Source organism: Marmota flaviventris, chromosome 3 (genome assembly GCF_047511675.1).
Source record: "Marmota flaviventris isolate mMarFla1 chromosome 3, mMarFla1.hap1, whole genome shotgun sequence".
Classification (NCBI taxonomy): domain Eukaryota; kingdom Metazoa; phylum Chordata; class Mammalia; order Rodentia; family Sciuridae; genus Marmota; species Marmota flaviventris.
This window is the reverse complement of record NC_092500.1, coordinates 172,973,963-172,998,208: the sequence shown is the minus strand read 5'-3', so window position 1 is coordinate 172,998,208 and position 24,246 is coordinate 172,973,963. Positions and strand designations below refer to the sequence as shown.

The window sequence follows — 24,246 nt, the reverse complement described above, 5'->3', positions numbered from 1 at the left end:
AGAGGAGGCTAGGAGTGAGGGGGCCATCAGCCATTAACAAAGCTGAGAAGGCTGGGAGATGTTCACAAACCAAAGAACTCATCACTGAACTAAGCCAACTGGTCTTTTAACATGCCCAACTCACTGTGACTTAATATAGATGGATCTTTGTTCAGAAACTTTGATCCATTGCCAAGATGTTTGTAGATGATGTTCCTATTTAACAAGGTTTGCTGGGCAAAACTGCTCCCACATGCTTACTGAACAGAATGTCCAAGAAAACAAGGACTCAGCCTTCCCCGAAGGCCATTCTGCATGCACAGAATGCCTCTGTCCATGCTCCCCTTGGTGAGGCACAGATGGCAGCTTACCAAAGACCTTTCCCTGGTGCTAGAGCTGCAGACGAAGCTCTCACTGCCTCCTGGAGATGAAGCCAAGCTTTCTTCTCCCTCCAGCCATGAGGACCTCGGTCCTCCTCTTTGCCCTTCTCTTCTTCATGAGCCAAGTTCTACCAGGTAACAAAATATACCTTGCAGGAGCTTTGTTAAGTGAAGAGTATCCAAGGTCATATGGGGATCCAATACTCAAAGAGAAAGCACCATCACCTATTCCCAGGCCAGGGGTTGCCCTAGGAAATCTGGAACACCCGATGGCTGAGAGACCCTTAACCACCCGACACATCAGCTCTCAGCAACTCTCAGTTAGATGAAATCGGTCAAGGATGTTCCAAGGGTTGAAATCCTCTTAAGCCATCATTAAACCTCCATGTCATTAGGCAAGTTTACTAGCAGCTTCTAAACCTAGATGACAAGAAATGGGGAAGCATTCTCCCAAATACTGGTCTCCAAAACTCCTTTAGCAACAGTTAGTCATTCAAAGACACCGGCAGAAGATCCATGCCAGAGCTATAGTGGGCACAGGCAGAAGGGAGAAGGGTTTGGTGGGAGCAGTCTCCTTCAAAGCATTGCTACAGCCTAAGAAGTATCAGTCCATCGGCCTCTACACTGTTGGCCCTTGGGCTTGACTCTGCTCCTCCAGGCTCATCCCATCCCCTGACTCTGTCTCTGTTCAACATTTAACCTGTTGAACAGACCTTAATCGCAGGGATCAGTGATGACCCTGAGACAGAGCCTTCTCCTGCACTCAGCATGACACAAATGATAGATATGAGCCCCCTTGCACAGACATGCTTTGAAGCAATGTGTGCAGAGCTTCTTGCTTTTACCCCAGGTCCCAGGATACTGAAAATAGATCAGGTCCTTTCCTACAACTCCTGAATAAGTAAATTCAATGAAAAATATGCAATTTACTGCTTGATGAGAAGACACTTCTCTTTATGTCCCTGTTCTTTCCACTCTCAAAGTCCTGCATTCTTGGGAAAGATGAGAAGGTACTTCTCTAATGTCAAGCAGTAAGTTGCATATTCTTCCTTGAATCTATTTATTCAGGCAATACCGTGTGTGTGTGTGTGTGTGTGTGTGTGTGTTTCTGTTTGTGTGTGTGTGTGTGTGTAGTACATCCTCCATTCATCTCTCCATATGGTTTTGGGGTGAAAAAATGGCTGGTCTGGAACCAGGTCCTCAGGGCTGAGGTTAAATACTCCCTCACACTGTGAAGAGCAGTGTGTAGATTAACTGAAATTCTTATGAGTGGCCTCAATAATAGTTTCTATTCTTTGAAGGGAAGAAAAAGTTTTTTAAGCTGGTGCGAAACTATTTTTAACAAAACCAAAGCAGATTAGCTTTGTCACAGTCAGCACAGCAGCTATGATAGTACAGATCCTATGAAATCATTTTGCAACCAGATGAGGAAGAGCCTCAGAGATATCTGGTCCATTTTTCCTGTTCTACAGGGGGGACAATTACAGTCCTGTTCAGCAGTGTGCCTCCCCCAGGGGGAAAGCCTAAGCTGCAAGCTGCAGTCAGGGCTGCTTCTTCCCATCCTGGCATGTTCTACACCTTCCACTGCTGGGTTCTGCCATCCTTCTTCCTTTGCAAAACCCTACAGAGACTGACTATAGGGGACAGCAAGTCCAATCTTATTAGCTCAGGAGCTCACAAAGCTAGTGGGATGCTTGTCCTTATGGCATTACTGAAGACCCATCCAATTAGTACTGAGCATTCCCCTTGCTAAACATGGGTTTGAAGGAAAAATAAATTTAAAATATTTTAAAATTTGTATGCCCAGAACATGAATGCTTCTAATTCAGCTTTAACAATTCCAAATTCAGAAAACCTTATTTTGTATTCATTGTCACTCAAACTTTTTTTTTTATTGTCACTCTAACAAGACAAAGGAAAGTGATGTGGTAGAAGAGAGAGGCGAGGGCATTACTTATGGTCAGGATGGAATGCAGCGAGATGGGGAGGAGCAAGCTGACGACGGAGGAAGACAGGTCCTCTCTGGTAGTCCTCAGGGGGACATTGGCAGCAGGATTGCAGGTTTTTATTGGGGAAGGTGGAGAGGTGAGGAGGATGCAGAGAGGAGTAAGAGGCAGAAATAGAATGGGACTTAGACACAAGCATGGCTCTGTCCCTACCACCCCCTCACTGGATCACAGGTGCTCTTGGGTGAGCTGCTTCCTTCTCCCGGTCCCATTTCCTCTTAGGGAAGTGGTTAGACACGACAATCTGTGGTGTTCATTATAAATCTAAATTTTGTTTCTACAGCAATTAGCTAAACACATGGGTTCAGTGGGGAAACATCAATTTAAAATATTTTAAGCCTGATGCAGTGGTGCAACCCTATAATAGCAGCAACTCAGGAGGCTGAGGCTGGAGGATCACAAGTTCAAGGCTAGCCTGAGCAGCAACCTAACAAGACCCTGTCTAAAATAAATTTTTTTAAAAAAAAATTTTAGTTGTTGATATACCCTTATTTTATCCTGAGAATCGAACCCAGTGCCTCATATATGCCAGGCAAGTGTGTTACCACTGAGTCATAGCTCCAGCTTCTAAAATAAAATTTTTTTAAATAGATATATATATATATATATATATATATATATATATATATATATATATATATATATTCTTTATTAATTATATAACATATTTATTTTATAATGTATATGTGTATATAATATATATATTTGTGTGTATGTATGTGTATGTATATATATATATATATATATATATATCCATGCCAGTCATATCTACAGCTAATTGATGTTTTTAGTGCAGCTTTAAAACTTACAAATTTAGAAAAACTTATTCCTTTTTTTTAACATTTCCTCAAATAAAATAGAGGAAAACAATGTGGCCAAACAGAGACGAGGGAATTCCTTGCTGTCAAAATGGAATATAGCGAGATCGGGGAAGAACGGCGTGGCTTCTATATTCACTGTGCACGGTTCATGGGAAAGAACAAAGAAAAGAAAGAAATGCACTTGAATTCCTAGCAATGTTTTTACAAAGTCCTGCGGTTTGGAGATTTAACGCTCAATATATTCTACTGTGCACAAGACAGCACAGGACACGTGTACCTCGAGTGAGAGGAAGCGTCTATACGAGCATTTCTCTGTGATCGATTCTGGGATACATATACAGAGAAGAACAAGATGAGAGTCCTGCCCTAAAGGGATCCTTCACAGGCGAGTAAGGCGAGAGCAGGGAACCGCAGCCGTGGTAGAGGGCAAGAAGGGCCAGCAGAGGGCGCGCAGGAGGTTCAGCACGCTCCCGGGCCTGTCAGGGATCCCTGGCTTCATCTTCAGCCATAGACAGACCTGGGTACAGTAGGCTGTTTTTCGCCTAAGGCTAACGGAAGCCTCCCTCTATCACGGCTGACTAGTGAAGACAAGGTGCACAGGTCAAGAATCCAAGAGCCCAGATTTCTGCCGGTTTCTATATAGTGCTCAACACTTAGAATGACCATCAGTTTTTTTTTTTTTTTTTTTTTTTCTGAAACCTACACCATTAAAATTGTTTCCCAGTTCACATTTTAGGTAAAAATACGATGTTGCCTATTTGTTCTTTACATCCATTCACCAATTTGTTGTATGAACATTGAAGAGTTTAAGTCAATTTAATGCACCTGGGTTTCAGTTCAGTCCAGTTCAATTCAGTAGACATTTATTTAATATATACTAGATTCAAGAATTGGTCTTTGTATTTGGGAACACACACAACAACAACAAAATCCTGAAAGTTTTAGTTTGCTACCCCTCTTCCTGGAAAAGCTGCTGTGTTACACACACAGGAGGCAGCTCCAAATTAAGCTACTTTTTAAACTGAGCACATCAGTGTGTGTGACCCATCCCCATAACCCACCCCTGGGACAGTGATATCCACCCCCCCCTCCACATTTTTTCTGAACAGGAATATCTCAGGTCATAAATCACATACTACTCAATGTCTTGAACAAGTACATTTGAATGTCTCACTCCCAATGCAGGCGAAGGCTCCAGAGCAGCACTGCAGCCTCCAGCCCCAGGGGGCTGAGGGGGGTGAAGGAAGCACCAGGCTGAGGCACAACTGTGTGCTACATATGCAGGAATATGGTGCCAGCTCCCAGGGAAAGAGCCTGTTACCAATTTCATCGAAGTATATTTTCTTACTATCTTTTAGATCTATTTTTCAGTTCCCCTTTTCAAAGATGCACAGGTAGACAGAGACAGATAGATAGATGTGATATTATGACATATCATATATTCTGTGTGACCCACCGCCAGCACAGCAATATCTTAGGACACAAAACAAATGCTATTCAATGTTTTCAATAGGACATGTCTTGGGTCCTATTCCTTTTCTCTAAAACCTTTCTTCTACGCTAGAAAATTTGGTGGTACTAAAAGTAATATTAAGCAGGACTGCTCCAGGTCTTCCATCAGAGTCAGGAGATAGGAAAGTCAGATGAGTGAACTGAGTGCAGTGTGCGTGCCCAGGGCCCATAAAGGCAGGAGGGCCACTCAGCTGTAGCTTTCTGCTACTCCGTGCACCCAAGGTTGCCAGATTTTTTTGAGAGAAGTTTCCAAAGTTTTATGTGACACCAGATTTTTAAGTATTGGTGTAAGAAATCAAATAACAAGAAATGTCTACACAAAACTGTTCCCAGACCCTGCCCTCTCACCCCCTTGAACTTAATAAAAACTCAGAAGAACAATAAATGATTAAAACAATCCTCCTCTGTGTGCAGTCAGGGGCAGATTCAAGGAAATCTGTGAGCGCCCCAACGGATCCTGCCGACATAACTGCATCTCAACCGAAGTCTACGCAGGGAGGTGTTTGGACGGCAACCCGTGCTGCCTGCCTTTGGGGAACCAACCTAGAATCAGGGGCACCGTACCCCAGGATCACTAAGCCTTCTGTTTGGATCGTTTGTTCTCTCTGCGCCCCCATCTCCTCCTCTCTTTCCCTCTCTTTTCCTTTTTTTCTTTTTTCTCAAATCTCTTTTTCTCACAGGGATCCTTGCTGAGTGCTCAATCAATAATAAAGCAAGACTAGCAAACGCAACATTTGTTTTTAAATCATGTTCCTTACCATCCCTTGATCACTGTCTGGTTCTCAGCCATTCTATCCCCTTTTTGTCTGGATGAGCTCCTGGGGTAGGGTGGGGGGACTCGGTCACACCCGCTGCTTTTGCCCAGCCTGCAGCCCTCCCTGTGCATCTGAGGAGACTCCTTCCCTCTCCCAGCTTCCTCCTTCCACGCAATCTGCGGAGTCCCCCTCACCAAAAAAAGGGTAGCATGTGCAATCAAATTTCCCCAAATCGGACTTGCCGAAAGCCTGAATCATGAACAAAGTGAAGCCCAGATGGAAGGTCATTTCTTTTGCATCCCTTTCAAAGGCAATGCTTGGGTCTGCCAGGCCCTCATAGCTGCCACCAGTTCTCTAGCCCCCCACCCCACCCGGCTTTCCCTGAGCACAACCATGGAGCATTTCCTTCCACCTTGTAAACCACCACGTGGCTTCCTATGGCTGCTTAACCAATTACCACAGACTTAGTGGCTTAAAGCCATACAGTTTTATCATCTGTCAGGTCTGGGAATTACAAGTTTGACAGGGATCTCCATGGGCCAAAATCAAGGTGTCCATGGGGCCCAGATCTCCCGGAGGCCCTCTGCTTCCCATCCTCTGCCTTTCTTCCAGCTAGGGTGGCCTGCTTCCAAGAACAGTTGCTCCCTTCCCCACCTTTCAGCACTCCTGGGTTGAGTCCTTTCTGAACTTAGCTCCTGACTTTCTGTTTCATTTTCTAGGATTCTTGCAATTACTTTGGGTCCACCTGCGTAATCCAAGGTGAGCTATTTTAAATTCAGCTGACTAGCAGCCTTAATTCCACCTTTGTCACATAAGATGATGTGCTCACAGGTTCCAGGGATAAGACATGGACAACTGGGGAGGGCATGTTTATCCCTCCTCCTGCGGCCACCGAGGGGCTTTTCTACACACCACTATTTCGTTGAACTTAAGCAAGTTGCTGTGTGTAAAGAATCTCATTGATAGTTTCCTTTCCTTTGTGTGTGAAGTTGTGGAGCCAACACACACACACACACACACACACATTTGTTGCAGAAAGAGGATAGAATCAACATATTTTAAGGCATATTTACCAGATTTTAAACTCCACTAGGTCTGATTTGGCCAAAAGAGAATGTTAAGTTGTGCCTCATGAGCCACTCAAAACCTCTGAGAGTTCATCATGTTGGACTCAGAATCTCAGAAACTGACGCATATTTCAGCATAACTCAACTCTTGCTGAAGTGCTGTGTTTTCCGCAGTGCTACTCCTGAAATCACGTCTCCAGCTAAGTCTTTAACATACTTTTGCACTTGGTGGAAGCACCTGTCTGAAGAGAATTCTTCGGGACATGCAAGTGTGTTGCCGCCACGGATTTTACCTTCACATTGGGATCGAGCCCTTCTTCCTAAGTTCTGTGACAAATTTATACACAGTTCTGTTATTAAAATAGATCCCTTTGACTCACTCTTATCCCTCCATAATTTTTATTCATTTTGAACAAGGTGTCTTGGCCATACATAAGAATCACCTGAAATTATTCATCTTGTTTCACTCTGTCAGCACTAATTATTAAACCCATTAATCAAAATAATGATTGATAATATTTTAATGCTAAATTATGTTTGCTGCTTTTCTTCCCTTTTTGCCCCAAATTTCTCTTTCTCTCCTTGTCTAACGTGGTAGGGCAGAGGCTGAAAGCACCAAGCATGCTATGCTTAAAGAACTTAAGCACTTAGGATAATTGGGCGTAGGACAGAAGGACTGAAAGAAGGGATGTGATGGGATCATTTAGAGAACATTTACAACAGAAGAGATAGTTAGTGACAATGGCCGTGCCTGTCCCACCAACCAGAAAGGAACTCTCCTGCCTAATAGATGAGAAGAAAGAGTGCTTAGGGTCCCAGATCACTGAAACCCAGATCCTGTACCCTGGAATGACCACAGCGATGAGAACTCATGGAATATCTACATGTAGGGAATCACAAGAAGCCTCACAAAAATTGCTATCTCCCAAGGCCAATAATAGCTATGTATTACTCTACACAAAACAGTGGTCTACGAGAATTACCTATCACAACTTATTCAAATAAGTTATCATGAATAGCAACCCTAGTCAATTAAACTGTATTTATCTACATTCCACAGATAAGGACTCTGAAACACATACTGATTATGTAACTTGATGAAAGCCAAATAATTGATGGATGGGATTTAAAACCAGATGGACTTTTCTCTTGACCATTATACTACACTGCCTTCAAATAGTGCACGCTATATTAGTATGAACTCAGTCAAGAGAGACATTTGAACAGGTAGAATTTCCTATAAAGAACTATTGATTACAATTAGTATAGAAATGATATGGGAATGGTTGGTAAAAAGTAAAGAGACTTTTAAAGAATATCGGATACACAAATGTTAGGTGCTAATCCCTATAGCTGAGATGGAGTATCCACGGGACACCATTCACCACTCCTGGCTTATTACCAAGGTCAAGTCCTGGTTGGTGAGGACACGGCTATGAGTTACTGAAACAAAGAGTTTCTGTGACACTGCCCCCTGGGCATGACCAGAAATCTTCAGCTCTGGTTTGGGTATGACCTGTCCCCAAATGTTTCACATGCTGGAAGTGTGGCCCCCAGTGTGGTGATGTTGAGAGGTGGTAGAAGCTTTAAGAGGTGGGGCCTGGTGGACGGTAATTTTGTCATGGGGGCTCCACCTTGGGGAATGGGTTCATGCTGTCTTGTGGGAGTAGCTTAGCTAGTGGGAGTGGCTAAGCTCCTCAACAGGGAGTTGTAATAAAAGGAGTGAGTCTAGACATACCCCAACCCTAGCTTCCTTGCCCCCAAACATGCCCCTTCTGCCGTGATGCATCCAGAGGCCTACACCAGGATGCTGGTGCCCTGGTATTTCGACCCTCCAACATCAGAATTGTGAGCCAAATAAATCTCTTTATAAGTTACCCAGCCTCCAGTATTATGTTATAGCCACACATTAAAAAAAAAAAAAAAAAAGAGTAAGACTTCTACCATTTAGAGTGTCAGAAAAAGCTGATTATATGATGGTATTTCACCAGAAGCAATCCACTATAAAAACTACACTCCAGGAAAAGCAGCTGTTGGGTGCTCCTGACTCCTGTATACTGAAGGAGATGGGAGCTTGAAAAGCAAGGTGCTCTGCAGAAGCTTGATTCTGAACATGCTACCGTGCTGCAGGAGCCTGCAAGGGGTGGGGGTGGGGGTGGGGGTGGGGAGAAGCCCTGTGCCCTACAGGGAAGGAGTGCTGGAGAGCAGGTACAGACTCAGGAGCCAAAGGCTTGCCCTCTACTGACAAGATTTAATATTGCGTTAGCTGGCAAAGGAAAATATTTAAAGAACCCAGATCCATTGTTACAGAGAAGGCCCAAAAGGGTAAATGTACAGGAAAGAGGCAAAGTGATGGACCCAGCCCAATTCCATCTCAAGATTGGGAGCCTCATCACAAAGTCATGAAAAGTTGTTTTCTGTTTTACTATAAATTACTGCGACTTCTAAACTTGTTTGGAATTCCTGCCCATGCCTTGAACTCACCCATGCCTGGCTTTTCCTGACCAGATAACGACTCTATCTAAAACCTCAGTGGCATCTCATAAATTCTAGTGTTGGGATCTAAATGTATTCTCTGCCTTGAAATGTTAAGCCATGTGGATCACTAACCTACTATCTGCCTTTGTATTATGCTTGTCAAAATCCTGTTATCTGTAAGTTCTCAAGACACCCCCCTTTGCAACTTTTTGTGCTATAAAATCTCATTCTTGGAGAGCTTGGGGGGGGGGTGTGCTGGTCTCTAGCCCATGTTAGGGAAGACAGTCGCGATCAGCTTTCTTTGTGTACTCAAATACAAGCTTGCTTTAATTTGATTTAAAATTGGAGTTGGTGGTCTTTTCTTTGTGTCAGGGTTCAAAAAAAAAGTTCACTGCCTTTTACTGTGCAACTTGCACAGGTACTCTTGTGCTCACATTGAATCCTCACACAGAAAAATACATATTTGTTTACCTAACAATATGCCACTGTCACTCTGATTTCCTCACCCTTGCCCCAAAATGGGAGACACACAGTCCTCAAAATTGTGATAATTAGACGAATGTGATGGTGCACACTTGTAATCTGAGCAACTTGGGAGGCTAAGGCAAGAAGATGCAAGTTCAAGGCCAGCTTCATTAATTTAACTAGACCCTGTCTCAAAATAAAGTATAAAGAAGGTCTGGGGATACAGCTCGGTGGCAGAGCACCCCTGATATCTGTCATCAGTACTAAATCATCATCATCATCATCATCATCATCATCATCATCATTATCATCATCATCATCTAAGCCTTCTCTGGATGGCTTCTCCAAACTCCTTCCACAAACTGATTCCGAAGGCGTCTGAGCCACTGGCCAGGGGTACTCACTGAAACAGCCCCCCTCCAGCAACCATTGTCTGTTAATCACCTTTCCATTGCTGTGAAAAATGCCTGAGGTCATCAGCCTAGAAGGAGGAAAATTGACTTTGGCTCATAGTCCCAGAAGTGTCAGTCCATTGTCATTTGACCCCTTTGTTTGGGGCCTGTGACAAGCAAAGTACCATGATTGACAGTGTGTGGCCCAACAAAACTGCTCCCCTGGGGCACCAGGAAGCAGAAGGAAGGAGAAAGGAGGGGCCAGGATCCCAGCTCTCCTTCAGGGCACATCCCATGACCTCACTTCCTTCCTCGAGTTCTGAGGTCACACCACCTGCCACAGTGCTGCAGAGGGCGGGTTTGGGATGAGTAGGCGGAACACAGGACATCTTAGTGCAGAGATGGGTAGGGTGCCATAATCTTAGACACAAGTCATTGTACATTTGTCAGAATTCACAGAATATACAACACAAAAGTGAATTCTTACGTGAAATATGGACTCTGGGTGACAATGATGTGTCAGTGTTTGTTTCTTGATTTTTGACAAACCTACCACAGTCATGGGAGTCAACTGTGCAGAGGCTGTGTGTTGGGTCAGTGGGAGGGTGTATGTGGGAACTCATTCAACTTTTCCATGAACCTAAAATTTCCCTAAAACTTAAAATCTACTCATTTAAAAAAAAAAGAAGAAGAAACTAACTTCACACAAAAGCTGAAGAAGTAGGCTCAAAAAAAAGAATGTATCTATGAACTCTGAACACAATGCATGAAATCCTGCATCCAATTTGAGATTGTGAGAAGCTAATAGTAGCATAATAAAGGAAAAAGAAGACCATGATTTGAGGGGAAAATTTTATGCTTTTTATTAAATTTTTAAAAATTGTGATGCCTAATGAGTCTTTAGGGTTTAATTTTAAGGCTATTTTAAAATATGGAATAAATTACTTTTATGTTTTTAAAAATGGGTACTGAGTGTGATATCAAAAAGTTGGAGGAGTAGGAGACGCCATCCTTCTTGCCCCACAAGGAGAGATATTTAGATAACTATCTGTGACTGCAAAGAGCCTTGGGAGGCTTAAGATTTATGGTGATCCCAAAGTAACACAATGTAGAAAAAAAAGAAAGAAAGAAAAGTGGAGGACAACTGCATTGCTGAGGGAGAGGGGCACACCTGAGATATCTGCAGATGGCCAGGAACTAGTGGTGAGGACTGTCAGTATCAGCTACAGGGTGGGTGCACCAATGCCTGTTGCTGCCGCAAACTCCAGGATAGGAAACATTGCGTACATAACTCCCCCAAGAAAGGCCCCTTTGGTGCTGTCCTGATGCTGTGATCACCATCCTTATCAGCCCTGCACATCCCCTATACCCCAGGGCAATGGCCACTCCACACACACCTGCACTCCAGATCTTGGCTCTGCAGACACACTACATTGTCTCTGGCTGTGGACTCCTCTCACTATTCCTTAAACTCAAGTTCTCAGACTCAAATATCAGAGGCACTGCCGTAGTGAGCTAGCCCACACCCTAAACCCAGATCCATTATTGCTCCACGTTTCCAATGCCAGCTACATGACTACTCCATCGGCACCTGTGCTACAGACACTGGAGCTGTCAATAAAGCAGACATGTTCATATTCCAGTCTTCAGGGCAGCAGTGATTCAGCAAATGCCCACATTCCAGACCCTGCTTTTGCAGCTGTTCCAGAAGCACCTCAACTCTGACCCAGGGCCACCGTAGCACTGCACACATACATAGGCATGGGTGCGCACACACACACACACACACATGCTGTCATGCACTTGTAGCTTTCAAACCATTACCAACATGGCAGCATGGGGTGCCTACATGCTGCCTACCAGTACCACAGCTTCCCTGGACTCCAGCCCTGGTCTCTCCACATGTGCCTGCTCCAGACCTCAACTCCATCACTGCACCACAGGTGCCAGGTGTCAGACACCAGGACCACTGCTACTGTGCAAGCCCATGAGCCAGATCCAGTGCCAAGAGGATACCCTCAACCACATAACCCCCACAAAAGAAAAGGAGATCAGGGGGACCCCAGCAGCATTCACCACCAAAACCCGCAGCACTGACTGCCACTTTAGATACCAGAGCTATGGCAGATGAGGACCCCTGAAATCACTGCTAACATCCTCATTAGATAGAACTACACAGGGACTGTGCCTCTATGTGTTCCCTGGAGTAGAAACTACCAGTTCACCCAACCAGCACTCATCCATAGGAGAAAATATTCTCCCACAAACACCATCCTCTAAAATCTGGGAGTGGTGACTGCGCCATCCAATGTACATATATTAAAGAAAAAAAGGAAAAAGAAAGAAAGAAAAACTGAAGAAACATGACACCAGCCAAGTAACCATAATTTTTGAGTACCAACCCCAGAGAAATGGAAATCTATGAACTGACTGGCAAATCATTCAAAATATTTGTTTTAAGGTATTTCAGCAAGAAAGAAGGGGGCACAGAGAGATGACACAGTGAAATCAGGAAAACATCCTACCTACAAAATTCAACATAAAAAAGAACCAAACAGAATTCTAAACTGAAGACTATAATGAAAGAAATGAAAATTTCAATATAGAGTATCCAAACCAGAATTTATCAAGTAGAAAAAAGTGTCTGTCAACTCAGAAAATATTCAGAGGAGAAAAAGTAAAAAGAATGGCAATGAAAACAACCTCCAGGACTTATAGGGCACCATCAAGAGAACTACCATTTGCATTATGAGCGTTATTGATGAGGAGACAGAAAGCTTACCTAAAGAAAGAAACTGGAACATATGAACATCCAGGTATAGGAAATTAAAAAGTTTCCAAACATGTTCAACGACAGAGACATTAAACATTAAAACAGCATGGTATTGGCATAAAGGATCAAGGTAGCAAAATATAAGTACATGAATAACCCAAGCATTCACAACCACTGATTCTCAACAAAGGAGTCAAAAACATACAATGGAGAAAAGATAGCCTCTTCAATAAATGGTGCTCAGAAAACTGAATATACACATGCAAAAGAATGAAACTAGACCTCTCTTACCCTGCACAAAACCAACTCAAAATGAACCAAAGACTCCAACTATGAAAATACTAAAATAAAACAAAGGTAACACTTCAATATATTAGAGTAGGCAAAGATAATTTGAATGGGAGCCCAAAGCAAAGGCAACAAAAGCAAAACTAGACAAATGGAATTACATCAACCTAAACAGCTAAAGAAACAATCAACAGAGTCAAGAGACAACCTACAGAATAGGATAAAATATTTGCAAACTGTTTATCTGACAAGGGATTAAATTCCAGAATTTGTGAGGAACTCAAACAATTCAGTAGCAAAAAAAAAGAAGGAGGAGGAGGAGGAGGGGCAGGGGGAAGTAATAGTGGACGAAGAAGAAGGATGGCTATTATCAAAAAGACAAAAAAATTACCAATGTTAGTGAGGATATGGAGAACAAAAACTCATACCTGTTGGTGGGAATATAAATTAGTACATCCACTATTAAAAAACCCCATGGAGAATAGCATGCTAAGTGAAGCAAGCCAATCCCAAAGAACCAAAGGCCGAATGTTTCCTTTGATAAGTGGATGCTGATCTATAATGGGGGGCAGGGGGGTAATGGAAGAATGGAGGAAATTTGGATTGAGCAGAGGGGAGGGAAGGGAAGGGTGTTGGGTGGGGGAAGATGGTGGAATGAGATGGACATTATTACCCTTATGTATGGGTATGATTGCATGAATGGTGTGATTCTACATCACCAACAACAGAGAAATGAAAAGTTGTGCTCCATTTGTGCCAAAAATTAAAATAAAATTAATTAATTAAAAAACAAACCTCATGGAGCTCCCTCAAGAATTAAAAGGAAAGCTACCATATGATCCTGCAATCCCACTACATTATATTTTTCAAAGGAAATGACATCATTACATTAAAAAGATACCTGACTCTGATGTTTATTGCAACACTATTCACAATAGCCTACCTATGGAATCACCCTAAGTATCCACTAACAAATGAATAAAGAACATGTGGAATGTATATCCAATGAACAGCTGTTTACCATTTAAAAAATGCATGAAATCCCGTCATTTGTAGGACTGCGGATAGAACTGAAGATAACAATATTGAGTAAAATAAGTCAGGTACAGAAAGACAAATACCACATGATTTCACTCCACTAAGTTCTTTAAATGAATTGGACAACTTTACCAAACCAGCAAAACTCTTTCCAGGATGTTTCCCAAAGGATTCTGACATTGTTGTCATTTGTGAAACAGATGAAACTGGAGAACATTACGTTAACTGAAATAAGCCAGGTACAGAAATACAAATATGGCAAGTTCTCAATCATTTGTGGAAGGTAAAAAACTTTGTCACATAGAAGTAGAGACTAGAATAAAATTAACTAGAGACGGGAAGGGGACAGAAAATGGAGAAGGTAAGAAAGTACCAACCACAGAGTAGAGAGCTATCATCTACAGCCATTAATTAATTGTACATCAAAAATGTAAAGGAGGAAAAAAGAGAAAAAATAGAGGAGAGTTTGAAGCTTTCCAATAGAAATTATAATATTTGAGAAAATGTAAATTCTATGTACCCTGATTTGGTCATTATGCATTATATGCATGTATTGAATTACAACAGTAAGTTCCATATATAAATGCAAATATCATATCCCAGTTTAAAAACTTTGAAAAAGCAGAAATAAGAAATTATTTTTAAAAGTTTTTACAGAAAGAAAATTGGCTAAAGGTATTGATTTCTAGTGAAATTGAGAACCCAGAGATTAGCCATCTGGTTTCCTATGATTCGGTTAATCTGTTACCAAATTTAGAGATTCTGAGGTTTGGAATTATTCCAACGGAAGTTGTTTATTTCTTCACTTGTTAAGCTTCACTGACCAAGGGGAACCTCAGGCCCCCAGAAATAAATAAAAGCCCTGTGTTTCACCATCACTGACCACTCACCATTCTACTGGGCACACAACCATGAGATTCCGTTCCCTTCTTTCTTTTCTCTTCCTCTTTGTGACTATAACACCAAAAGGTAAGATGGTGAAATGATTGTAGAGGTGAGTTCTTAAGAAACCCACTCAGATGCACAAAACTCTGATGCAATACATGGCCTTGGGAACTCAGAAGTCTAACATGTCCCTAGAACTGATGAGGTCAAAATTAAGGAGCAAACCAAAGAGTTCCATTTCTAAGCTCCATGATTAGAAAATAGGACCCAAGTAGAGAACTAGAAGTACAGAACCCTGGCCATGAGACTTAAGGCTTAATATAAAAACTGGGGCACAAGGGCACCAGTCTCCTAAAAGGAAAACAAAAATGGCAGCCATTGGTTCAGACTTGGTTATGGAAAGGAAGAATATGGAGTCTATTAGTGAAAAACATATGTGAAAGGTAAAAGTTAGGCCATTAAGATAGAGCTCAACAAGAAAGTATTGCATCAAGTTACACAACACCAGTATAAATTGAGGATCAGAGGAATTTGGAGACAATACAAACAATGGAATGAAGCTCCAAAGAAACAAATTTATAAGCATAAGACATATGATTCAGAAGTTTGAATGTTAAAATGTGGAATCAAAGTGAGAAGGTAATATGATCATCTCTGGCTGTTTCATCCAGATCCTGGCAGACCTGACAAAATTTTCTCCATTATTTATGACAAGATGTTCACATCTTTCAAACTAATGTCTGTGGGCACTGATTTCTTTCTTGATTCATCTCTAAAATTCTTTTAAGTGCAATTGAAGCCACTCACTTGTTTGATCTTCTGAAGCTGTTAGAGAGTCATTTGCTCCATTGCTCTATATGTCTATGATAATGTCAATAAGTCTGAAAATAAATTTCAGTATCTAAGAAGGAATATTCTTCCTTATGAATCAAGTAATTTTATATTATCTTCTTGACTTGAGCAAGTGCCATGGGCATGTCACAGTCATTGGCAAAAGACTGGCAAAACAACTTTTTGGCTTTCTGTTCTGAAGATACTGCCTTAAATTAAACGTTACATTTAGCAGGAAGCACAGCACCAGTGGGATGAATCATTTTTGCTCCTTTTTTAGCACAGTTCATACATTCCACCTCACTCTGCATGGGATACCTCCAAGTTCATATGACACAGGACTGCCTCTGTTTGGTACTAATAACTCTTCACTTTAGCTTCATTAAAAACCTGTCAGCTGGGTTCAGTCGTGCATAATTCCAGCAACTTAGGAGGCTGAGGCATGAGGATCTCAAGTTCAAGGCCAGCCTCAGAAACTTTTTGTTTCAAAAAAGAAAAAAGGGCTATAGATATGTCTCAGTGGTAGACCACCCCTAAGCAATCTCCAGTACCTCAAGGGGGAAAAAAAGAAAAAGGAAAGAAAAAGCAAAACTTGTAAATGTTATCAGATATTGCACTAAATGCATGGGAAGTAACAAGACCAACAGCGGCACCAGGTCCAGCAGGCCACTGAGCAGGAAGTCTGCGCCCTGTGAAGACCCAGAGCTGAGTAGTGTTTTCCATGATTGGCTGGCGAGACTGTTCTTTCCATGAAAGATAGCCACTTTCTCTTCCAGAAAAAGCGGGCAGAATGGGAAGTATTAGCAGGATATTACCCAACTCCCCTATCATTCCATTCTCTTTGCTGCACAAAGACCCTGAGTTTCTAATCTACTACCTAACAGCAGAGTGTAAGAAAACCACGCTGGGTGGACGCTGCCCTGGAGGGTGCACTGGCTCACCTGACTGGAAATATTTTACTACAGAGTAGAGAAACAATAATGATAACCTAGAGTTTAAGTATAAAACAACAACAAAAATATTCAGATCCCAAAAAGCCATCAAACTGTTCGTCAAACCATAGAGGTTAGGCTATCTTTCACGGAAAGAACAGTCTCGCCAGCCAATCATGGAAAACACTACTCAGAGTTCTGAAGTGAGAACAGTTAAAATGAAGGATTGGTATATTTCTGCAAAAGGAGATGAAGTGAGACCATATGCCATTTGATAGGCATGACACAGGCACAGACAGGAATAAGGGTGGGTACCACTTTTGAAATGGTGCTTCTTGGTGGACATTGTGCATTGTAGCATTGTGCATAGAACAATCTGTTGGAGAAGAAACTTACAATACTGTGCCTTACCCACTAAATTCCTCAGGGAACTTCCTAGTCAAGCAACAGTAACATAGAGTCCCACACCTTTCAAAATGTACTGCTCCAGGCAAAGGCTATATCTCTGAAATCTTTTAAAAATCAGCCTACCCTCCAAGGTGCGTATAATCCCACACTTTGAGCCCCTCTCCCTAAAAATGTTGAGCTTCATCTGTATCCAATCCTTTCGTGTAGGCAATATGTGTCCCCTATTCCAAAGCCATCCTTCTGGAGGTTTATTGCTTTATGTACATTTCCAACCATTTGAGAGTGAATTAATGATTGTCAAATCTCTTCCTGTGCAGGAAAGACTGGTGTTATCCCAGGAGAAAAGCAGTGCATCGCTTTGCAAGGGATGTGTAGAGATTTCGCATGCTCACCTTTAGATGACACCATTGGTGTGTGCAATAATGAGAAAAAGTGTTGTAGAAAGTGGTGGATATTTGAACCCTACCCAACACCAGTTCCCAAAGGAAAATCTCCTTAGACTGGAGCAAACTGGAAGCCCTTCGAACTCTGGAATGCATGAGCAACTGCAAACATCTTGAACCAAACTTACTTTTCTCCCTTGACCACAAATAAATATTGTCCTAACTCCACAGGTCCCTGGGGTGTTTCTTCTCAATGTACATTCAATCCTCTTAAAAATGAAAAGAATAGTCCCATGTGGTAGCCCCTGTCTGTAATCCCAGCAGCTCAGGAGGATCTCAATTTCAAAGCTAGCCTTAGCAACTTAACAAGATCCTAAGCAACTCAGTGAGACCCTGTCTCTAAATAAATAAAATATTTAAAAAGGGCTCAGTGGCTCAGTGTTTAAGTACCCCTGGGTTCAATCCCCAATACAAAAAAAAAAAAAAAACTACAAGAGTAATCTAACTTATAGAAGAATTTCATAATCTGAAGACATTTATAAAAAATTCAAGTTTTTAAGGAAAAAAAAGATAAAAATCTTAAATATGTAAAATAATAAGAGTATGAAACATCAATTTATAGAGTTGGCTATCTGAAGTAGAATATCAACCCTCTTTGTTCTCTAGTTCTGGAAAAAATATCCTTTTGAGGGGCTGGGGATGTGGCTAAGTGATAGAGAACTTGCTTAGTATGCACAAGGCCATACGATCAATTCCCAGCACAACAACAATGACATTTACTATTAATAGAGATCTACTCTGAGCATAGGGGCTAAAGCTGGCTAATCATACAGCCTTGTTAACAGTGCTCCCAAGAATTGGGCACACAGGTTTGGGCCATAATCCCAAATGACAATCCTAATTTTTGAAATCCAAAAAGATTAAAATTCCTAAAGTCTACAATTCCAAAAGATCAAAATCCCTAAGATATAATTCTGGGAAAAAAATTTAATTATTTAAGTGGAACTTATTTATATTAAAAGGGGGATTAATTTGAAAACATATAAAAGCATGACAGAACATTTCATGAGCCAGTTTACCCAAAAAAAAAAAAAATAGGCAAGAATAACACACATTTTTGCAAGCATAAAACTCAGGTATATTGGTGGCAGTTGCACAAGTATAACAATTATGAACAGATGAAGTATATTCATAAAGAAATTAGCCAAAAAGTGAAATGTATAAATACCACTCTGGTTAATGACCCTGCTTTATAGCTGTGGTCATTCGAAATACCATGATGAACAACTTAAGTCTACTGACAAGACCAATCAAAAACTGCAATGAGTCCCCAAAGTATATGCAATCACCCAAAAAGTCAAACTCTCAAAAAATTTTCTTTCACTAATGCAGATGTACAAAAAAAGTATATATCTTCACTTACTAATAAAGTTTCAACATTTCTATGTACAGGCACAATATTAAAACACAATATCAGTGTTGTGATAATATGCTTTTGTGGAGTCAAGTTTGCAAAAAAAAAAAAGAAAAATGCATAAAGGGAATTAGAACTCTGTAAAAGTCTTTACAGAATTTATAACTCTGGTATAGAAAATGATGCAAAGATTTCTGTGGCCATAGAAAATTATTTTTTTAAATGCTGACAATTTAAATTAGTAGGGAAAAAAACTTTAAAAAAAACTAAAAAGAAATTTTGACAGGAAAAAAGTCAAATAGGTTGTGGGCATTTGTGTGAAGGTAGTCCTTGAGAGCTGACCAACCTTCAGAATTGTGAATATTAACTTTGTGTGGAAGTGTTACAATGTGATGAACACCTACCATATTTTCCTTCACAGCATGGCCGTTCTCAGAGAAAATGTCACATTGATTTTCTAGATAAGGTCTCTCCTTTTGATATTCTTTTATGAGTCAGCATACACCAATATAAGCATTTCCTAGTTAATTTTTCTATCTTCTGTGTCATGCTTCTAAATTGTTTTGTGTACATGGAAATCATTCTGCATGTTCCCATATACAGACCAAAATTTGGCAGAAATATTAGTGATTGAACAGCAATACCATTTCATAAGTGTCTTCCTAATTCTACTAAGCACAAAATTGTTTCGAAGCACTCAGTAATTAATGGCTTCCTCGGGCTAATTCACTGAAAGCTTCTGGAATCTCATCTGTTAGAAGGAATGAAAATTCAGGCAAAGGAGGCATTTTTAAATCAAGGTCTTCTTCATTGCTGTATTGCATTTCCAATCCTTTCCCCAGGATTCAGCTTTTTATCCCTTTTTTACAGCCTGATCCTGGCTAAGGGAATTTCAGCTTCCAGGATTCAATATCAAGGATTTTAGTTTTTCAGGATTTTAGACTTAGGATTTTTAAATCTTAGGGATTTTGATCTTTCGGGGTTTTGACATTTAGGATTATGGAGTTCAGGATTTTCTTTGTTGGGATTATGATCAGTACCAAGGGACTCTACTTACCCCCAGTCATGCCAGTAGTGAACCGGAGAGATCCCTTTCACTATACCCTACTTCTGGAGAAACAGAGAACCTGCACCCTACAAGTAGGCTCATCAGGAGGAATAGGGAAGCTGGAGCCCAGAGGAGCTGAGAATTTAGCATGCCAAATTAGTTCTTTCCAACTACACCATTGCACAATACCACTTTCTAGAGCTAAGAAAATTAAAGAGTGAGGAAGAGACCAGGGGTGGTACATGACATGAGTCCCAAGAAAATGGAATGACTCTTCGAGAATGAGGCCAAATTATCACATAAATAAATTTCAAGCCTTCTCGTTTTCTTTACCACAAAGTCAATTCAATGAATGGGGAGAAGGTAAGTTATCTCCCTAAACAGAGGCAACATCGGAGTCCTCCTGAATTAACTTTAATCCCATCTTTCTGGATCTGTTTTTTAATAACCATTATTCTTTCCAGTGTCCTCTTAGGACTACTCTTGCGCAGTTGAGAACTTGGTTTCAGGATAATATATTGATTAAATCTTTACCAATCACACTATACTCAGTTTAAAATTTGCTTCTTATTCCCTTTCATTTCAAACATTTCAAAACATTTCAAAATGTATGCTGCCACATTATGGAACATAGCACATTAAATAATTAAATAGCAACATTAAGATTCTTTAGCAACCCTGTTACAGAAGATGGTTCATAAGTCTACAGATGGAAGTGTTTCCCCTGTTTTCTTCTAGCAACTGTCAAGTTTCTGGCTGTCTTTTCTAGGCCTTTGATGCAATCTGAGCTGACGTGTGCAGTGTGAGAGATAGGAGTCTAGATTCAGTGTTCCATATGGATGTCCAGTTTTCCCAGCATCATTTATTAAAGAGACTCTTCTCAAACTTACGTTTTTGGCATCCTGGTCAAGAATCTGATGACTGTAGCTATGTGGGCTTGTCTGTGTCCTCGGTGCTATTCCATTTCCATGCCTGTGGCATTGTTATTTTTGTTAGCAGAGCTCTGTGGTACAATTGGGAGTTGGGTATTGCAATAACTCCAGCATTGTTACCCTCGCTCAGGATTGCTTTGGCTATTTTGCATCTTTTCTTCATATGAACTTTAGGATTGTTTCGTCTAGTTCTGAGAGGAGTGTTGTTGGTATTTTGATGGGGATCATATTGAACTTTTGTATAGCTTTCGGTAGTATGGCCATTTTAGCAATATTAATTTAGCCTGCCTATGTATGTGGAAGGTCTTTCCTTCTTCAGTTGTCTTCTTTGATTTATTCTTTCAGTGTTCTGTCCAACATACAGGCAGAAAATAAAAGAGAATTATTGAGTCGGTGCATCAAATTGGAAAGCTTCTGCACAGCAAAGAAAACAAGAGCATAGAGGGAGAGCCTACAGAAGAGAAGAAAAACTTTACCAGCTACTCTTCTAGCAGAAGATTAATATCCAGACTATATAAAGAACTCCAAAAACTCAGCACCAATAAAAACTCCAAATAACTCAATCAATAAATGGGTAAATGAACTAAACAGATGCCTCTCAAAAGAAATACAAAGGCCAATAATTATATGAAAAACTGTTCAAGTCTTTAGCCATACAGGAAAAACAAATCCAAACTACTATGGGATGACAAAGTCAAATGTTATGCTCTGTACAATAGTAAATATTATTTTCTCCATCATAAAGGAAAAAAGTGAGCTGATGATTTAGTTCAGTGGTAGAGCACTTTCCTAGGATGCACAAGGCCCTGAGATCAATCCCCATCACTGGAAAAAAAATGTTTTCCGTGTTATAGGGAAAAATGTACCTGAAAAATGTCCCTTTATTATTGTTATTCAGGTGTTCGTGTGATGAAATAAACTAGTAGTAATAAATAAATTTGCAGTTATCTTGCACATTTCTAATTCTGAACAACAACCTTTAGTTGATACTCACTTCTAATGCCAGGCAAAATGGCTAAGTAATAGGTTCAGACTTTTATTTAAAGGTTGACTATCAGTGTTGCTTTTCTATGTAGACAAAAATAAATTAATTAGCATGTTCTATATTTTACTGATAAACATATAAGTAAATCCAGTTCATCCACAGTGCTAAGTTGTCTGTATAGAGTGCTTACTGAGGTATCAAATTGTTAAGACGTGAACCTTTAACATGTCTAAGTGTGTAAATAAATGTTGAAAGCTGTTCTGAATATAATTTTGCAGCATTTCCTACAAACTGTTGTTAAAATAAAAATTTTATTTTTATTTTATTTACACTTTTATTTACATTTACTCTGGAAATGTAGAAAAAAACTATATTGGTATTTCATCTCACTCCAATTAGAAAGGCAGCCATCAAGAATACAAATAACAATAAACTCTATGAGGATGTGGGGGGAAGGGAACCCTGACACAGTCTTGGTAGGAAAATAAAATTAGTACAGCCACTATGAAAATGAATATGGAGATTCCTCAGAAGACTATGAATGGAACCACCATATGACCCAGCTATACTACTTCTCAGTATTTATCCAAAATAATTTAAAACAGCATACTTTGAAGAAATATGCATTCTCATCTTTATAGCAGCAAAATTCACAATAGCCAAGTTACAGGACCAGACTACGTGTCTGTCAAGTATGAATTAATAGAGAAAACATAGTATATAAACACAATGAAATTTTATTCATCCATAAATAATGGTGAAATTGTGTCAACTGCAATAAAAAGGATGAAACAGGAGAGCATCATGTTAAGCAAAATAAGTCAAACTCAGAAAAACAAGTATTATATGTTTTCTTCTATTTGTGGAAGCCGGAGGGCAAAAAGAGAAGGAAAAAAAGTGTTCTCATGGAAATAAAAGGAATAGAAGGGAGACCATTAGGGTAAAGGAAGGGGACCTGAGGGAGGGAGTGAGGGGAAGGGGAAGTACTGGGAGAGACTGATCAACTTGTGTTATGTACACATACAGATATGCCACAGTGAACCTCCTGTATAATTAATATGCACTAATAAAAAAACAAGAGATACTTTTGTCATAAGTATTCTCCTGTAATAAAAAGCTAAATGCAAAAAGAACTCCCCATATTTGAATGTAACTCCTCTCCTTAAAAAATTTCTAGAAAGAAATTAAATTTTGAGACTAAAGTTCAAAGATTGAATCTTTTCAAAGACATACTAAATCCCCAAAATATTAGAATACAAATTACTTCCCAAAATGAAATTATCTTCCCTTTATTGAAGCCCCCAATTTTCAACTGGAGTGAAAAACAAAATCATCATCACCTGTTGCTCCTTCTCCACTAGAAAGTTCCTTCAGTTATTCAAGGAAGATTAATGCAACTCCGAGTCTACTGTGATCCCTGTTCTTCATCTCTGAGCAAGAACAAATAGGTAAGGGAAAGAAAAACAACAACAATGGGGGTGGAGGAGATTCAGAAGAATACATACCAAACAGAGGTGACCAGTGGGGTCTCCTCCACAGAGAAGAACCAAAACAACAAATGAAGAGCCACATGTCACAGCGAGCACCCATGAGCACCGGGACTCGGCAAGGGAGAGAGGGGAAGCCTGGGGATTTTAGCAGCACAGAGGCCTGTGTTAGTCCTGTTTTCATTGCTGTGACCAAAACACCTGCCAAGAGCAACCGGAAGGAGGAGGAAGGCATTTGGCTCGAGGTTTCCAGGTCTCACATCACGGCTGGCTGACTCCATTGCAGGAAGTCATGGTGGAGGAAAGGTGCTCCGTTCATGGCAGTCAGGAAGCAGAAAGAGAGAGAAAGAGACAAAGAGAAGGGAAGGGGCCAGGAATGGATACAGACCAAGGCTAGGCCCCCAATGGCCCACTTCCTCCAACCATTCCCACCTGCCTCCAATTGCTGCCCATCAGTCCATTCAAATGATGAATCCACCAAATGGAATAATCCGCCATCAAGGCGACACTTCTCAGCATCCAATCTCCTCACCTCCGATCATTATTGCATCACATGATGTGTGAGCTTTGGGAGGATGTTCCTAGATCCAAACCATAACAGGTAGAAAAGTTCCCTAGCAAACATGACCCACGTTCCAGGGGACATCCCATTATAGGAAAAAGAGTGGAAGGCAAGTCTCAGCAGGTGCCACTGCACATCCACAGCGAGCCTCGCTGCAGGAGAGTTCCAAAGCTGTCACGGGTCCAGTTAAGGGAGTTACCAGGGTCTGCACAGTAGCTTTGCTTCATAGAAGGACTCCCACTGTCTGCCCCCAACCCCTGAGTCCCAGCTGCTGCAATCCAGTACCACCTTGAGAACTCCAGAGTATGTCGTGCCACAGAGGTGCCTCAGCACCTCCCCAGCCCTGGGGTTCCACTACACTTGCACAAAAGGCTGCAGCCTCACATACCCAACTAGACCCAGACATGCGATTGTGACCGCAGCAC

At 40.9% G+C, this 24,246-nt stretch overlaps 2 protein-coding genes across 2 annotated transcripts; both read left to right on the top strand.

Annotated features, from left to right (window-relative positions):
• The first annotated feature begins 436 nt into the window (after positions 1 to 436).
• Defb108b (defensin beta 108B) lies at positions 437 to 5,276 on the top strand. The gene is made up of 2 exons (XM_071609326.1): positions 437 to 494; positions 5,113 to 5,276. The coding sequence occupies exons 1-2, from the start codon at positions 437 to 439 to the stop codon at positions 5,274 to 5,276; spliced, it is 222 nt and encodes a 73-aa protein (XP_071465427.1).
• Positions 5,277 to 14,865: 9,589 nt separating this feature from the next.
• LOC114085682 (beta-defensin 130B-like) lies at positions 14,866 to 17,509 on the top strand. The gene is made up of 2 exons (XM_027926878.2): positions 14,866 to 14,923; positions 17,328 to 17,509. The coding sequence occupies exons 1-2, from the start codon at positions 14,866 to 14,868 to the stop codon at positions 17,507 to 17,509; spliced, it is 240 nt and encodes a 79-aa protein (XP_027782679.1).
• Positions 17,510 to 24,246: the final 6,737 nt, after the last annotated feature.

Coding starts and splice junctions, on each gene's coding strand:
- Defb108b (XM_071609326.1), top strand. CDS start 437: ATGAGGACCTCGGTCCTCCTCTTTGCCCTTCTCTTCTTCATGAGCCAA. Junction 495..5,112: donor CATGAGCCAAGTTCTACCAG/GTAACAAAATAT, acceptor CTCTGTGTGCAG/TCAGGGGCAGATTCAAGGAA.
- LOC114085682 (XM_027926878.2), top strand. CDS start 14,866: ATGAGATTCCGTTCCCTTCTTTCTTTTCTCTTCCTCTTTGTGACTATA. Junction 14,924..17,327: donor TGTGACTATAACACCAAAAG/GTAAGATGGTGA, acceptor CTTCCTGTGCAG/GAAAGACTGGTGTTATCCCA.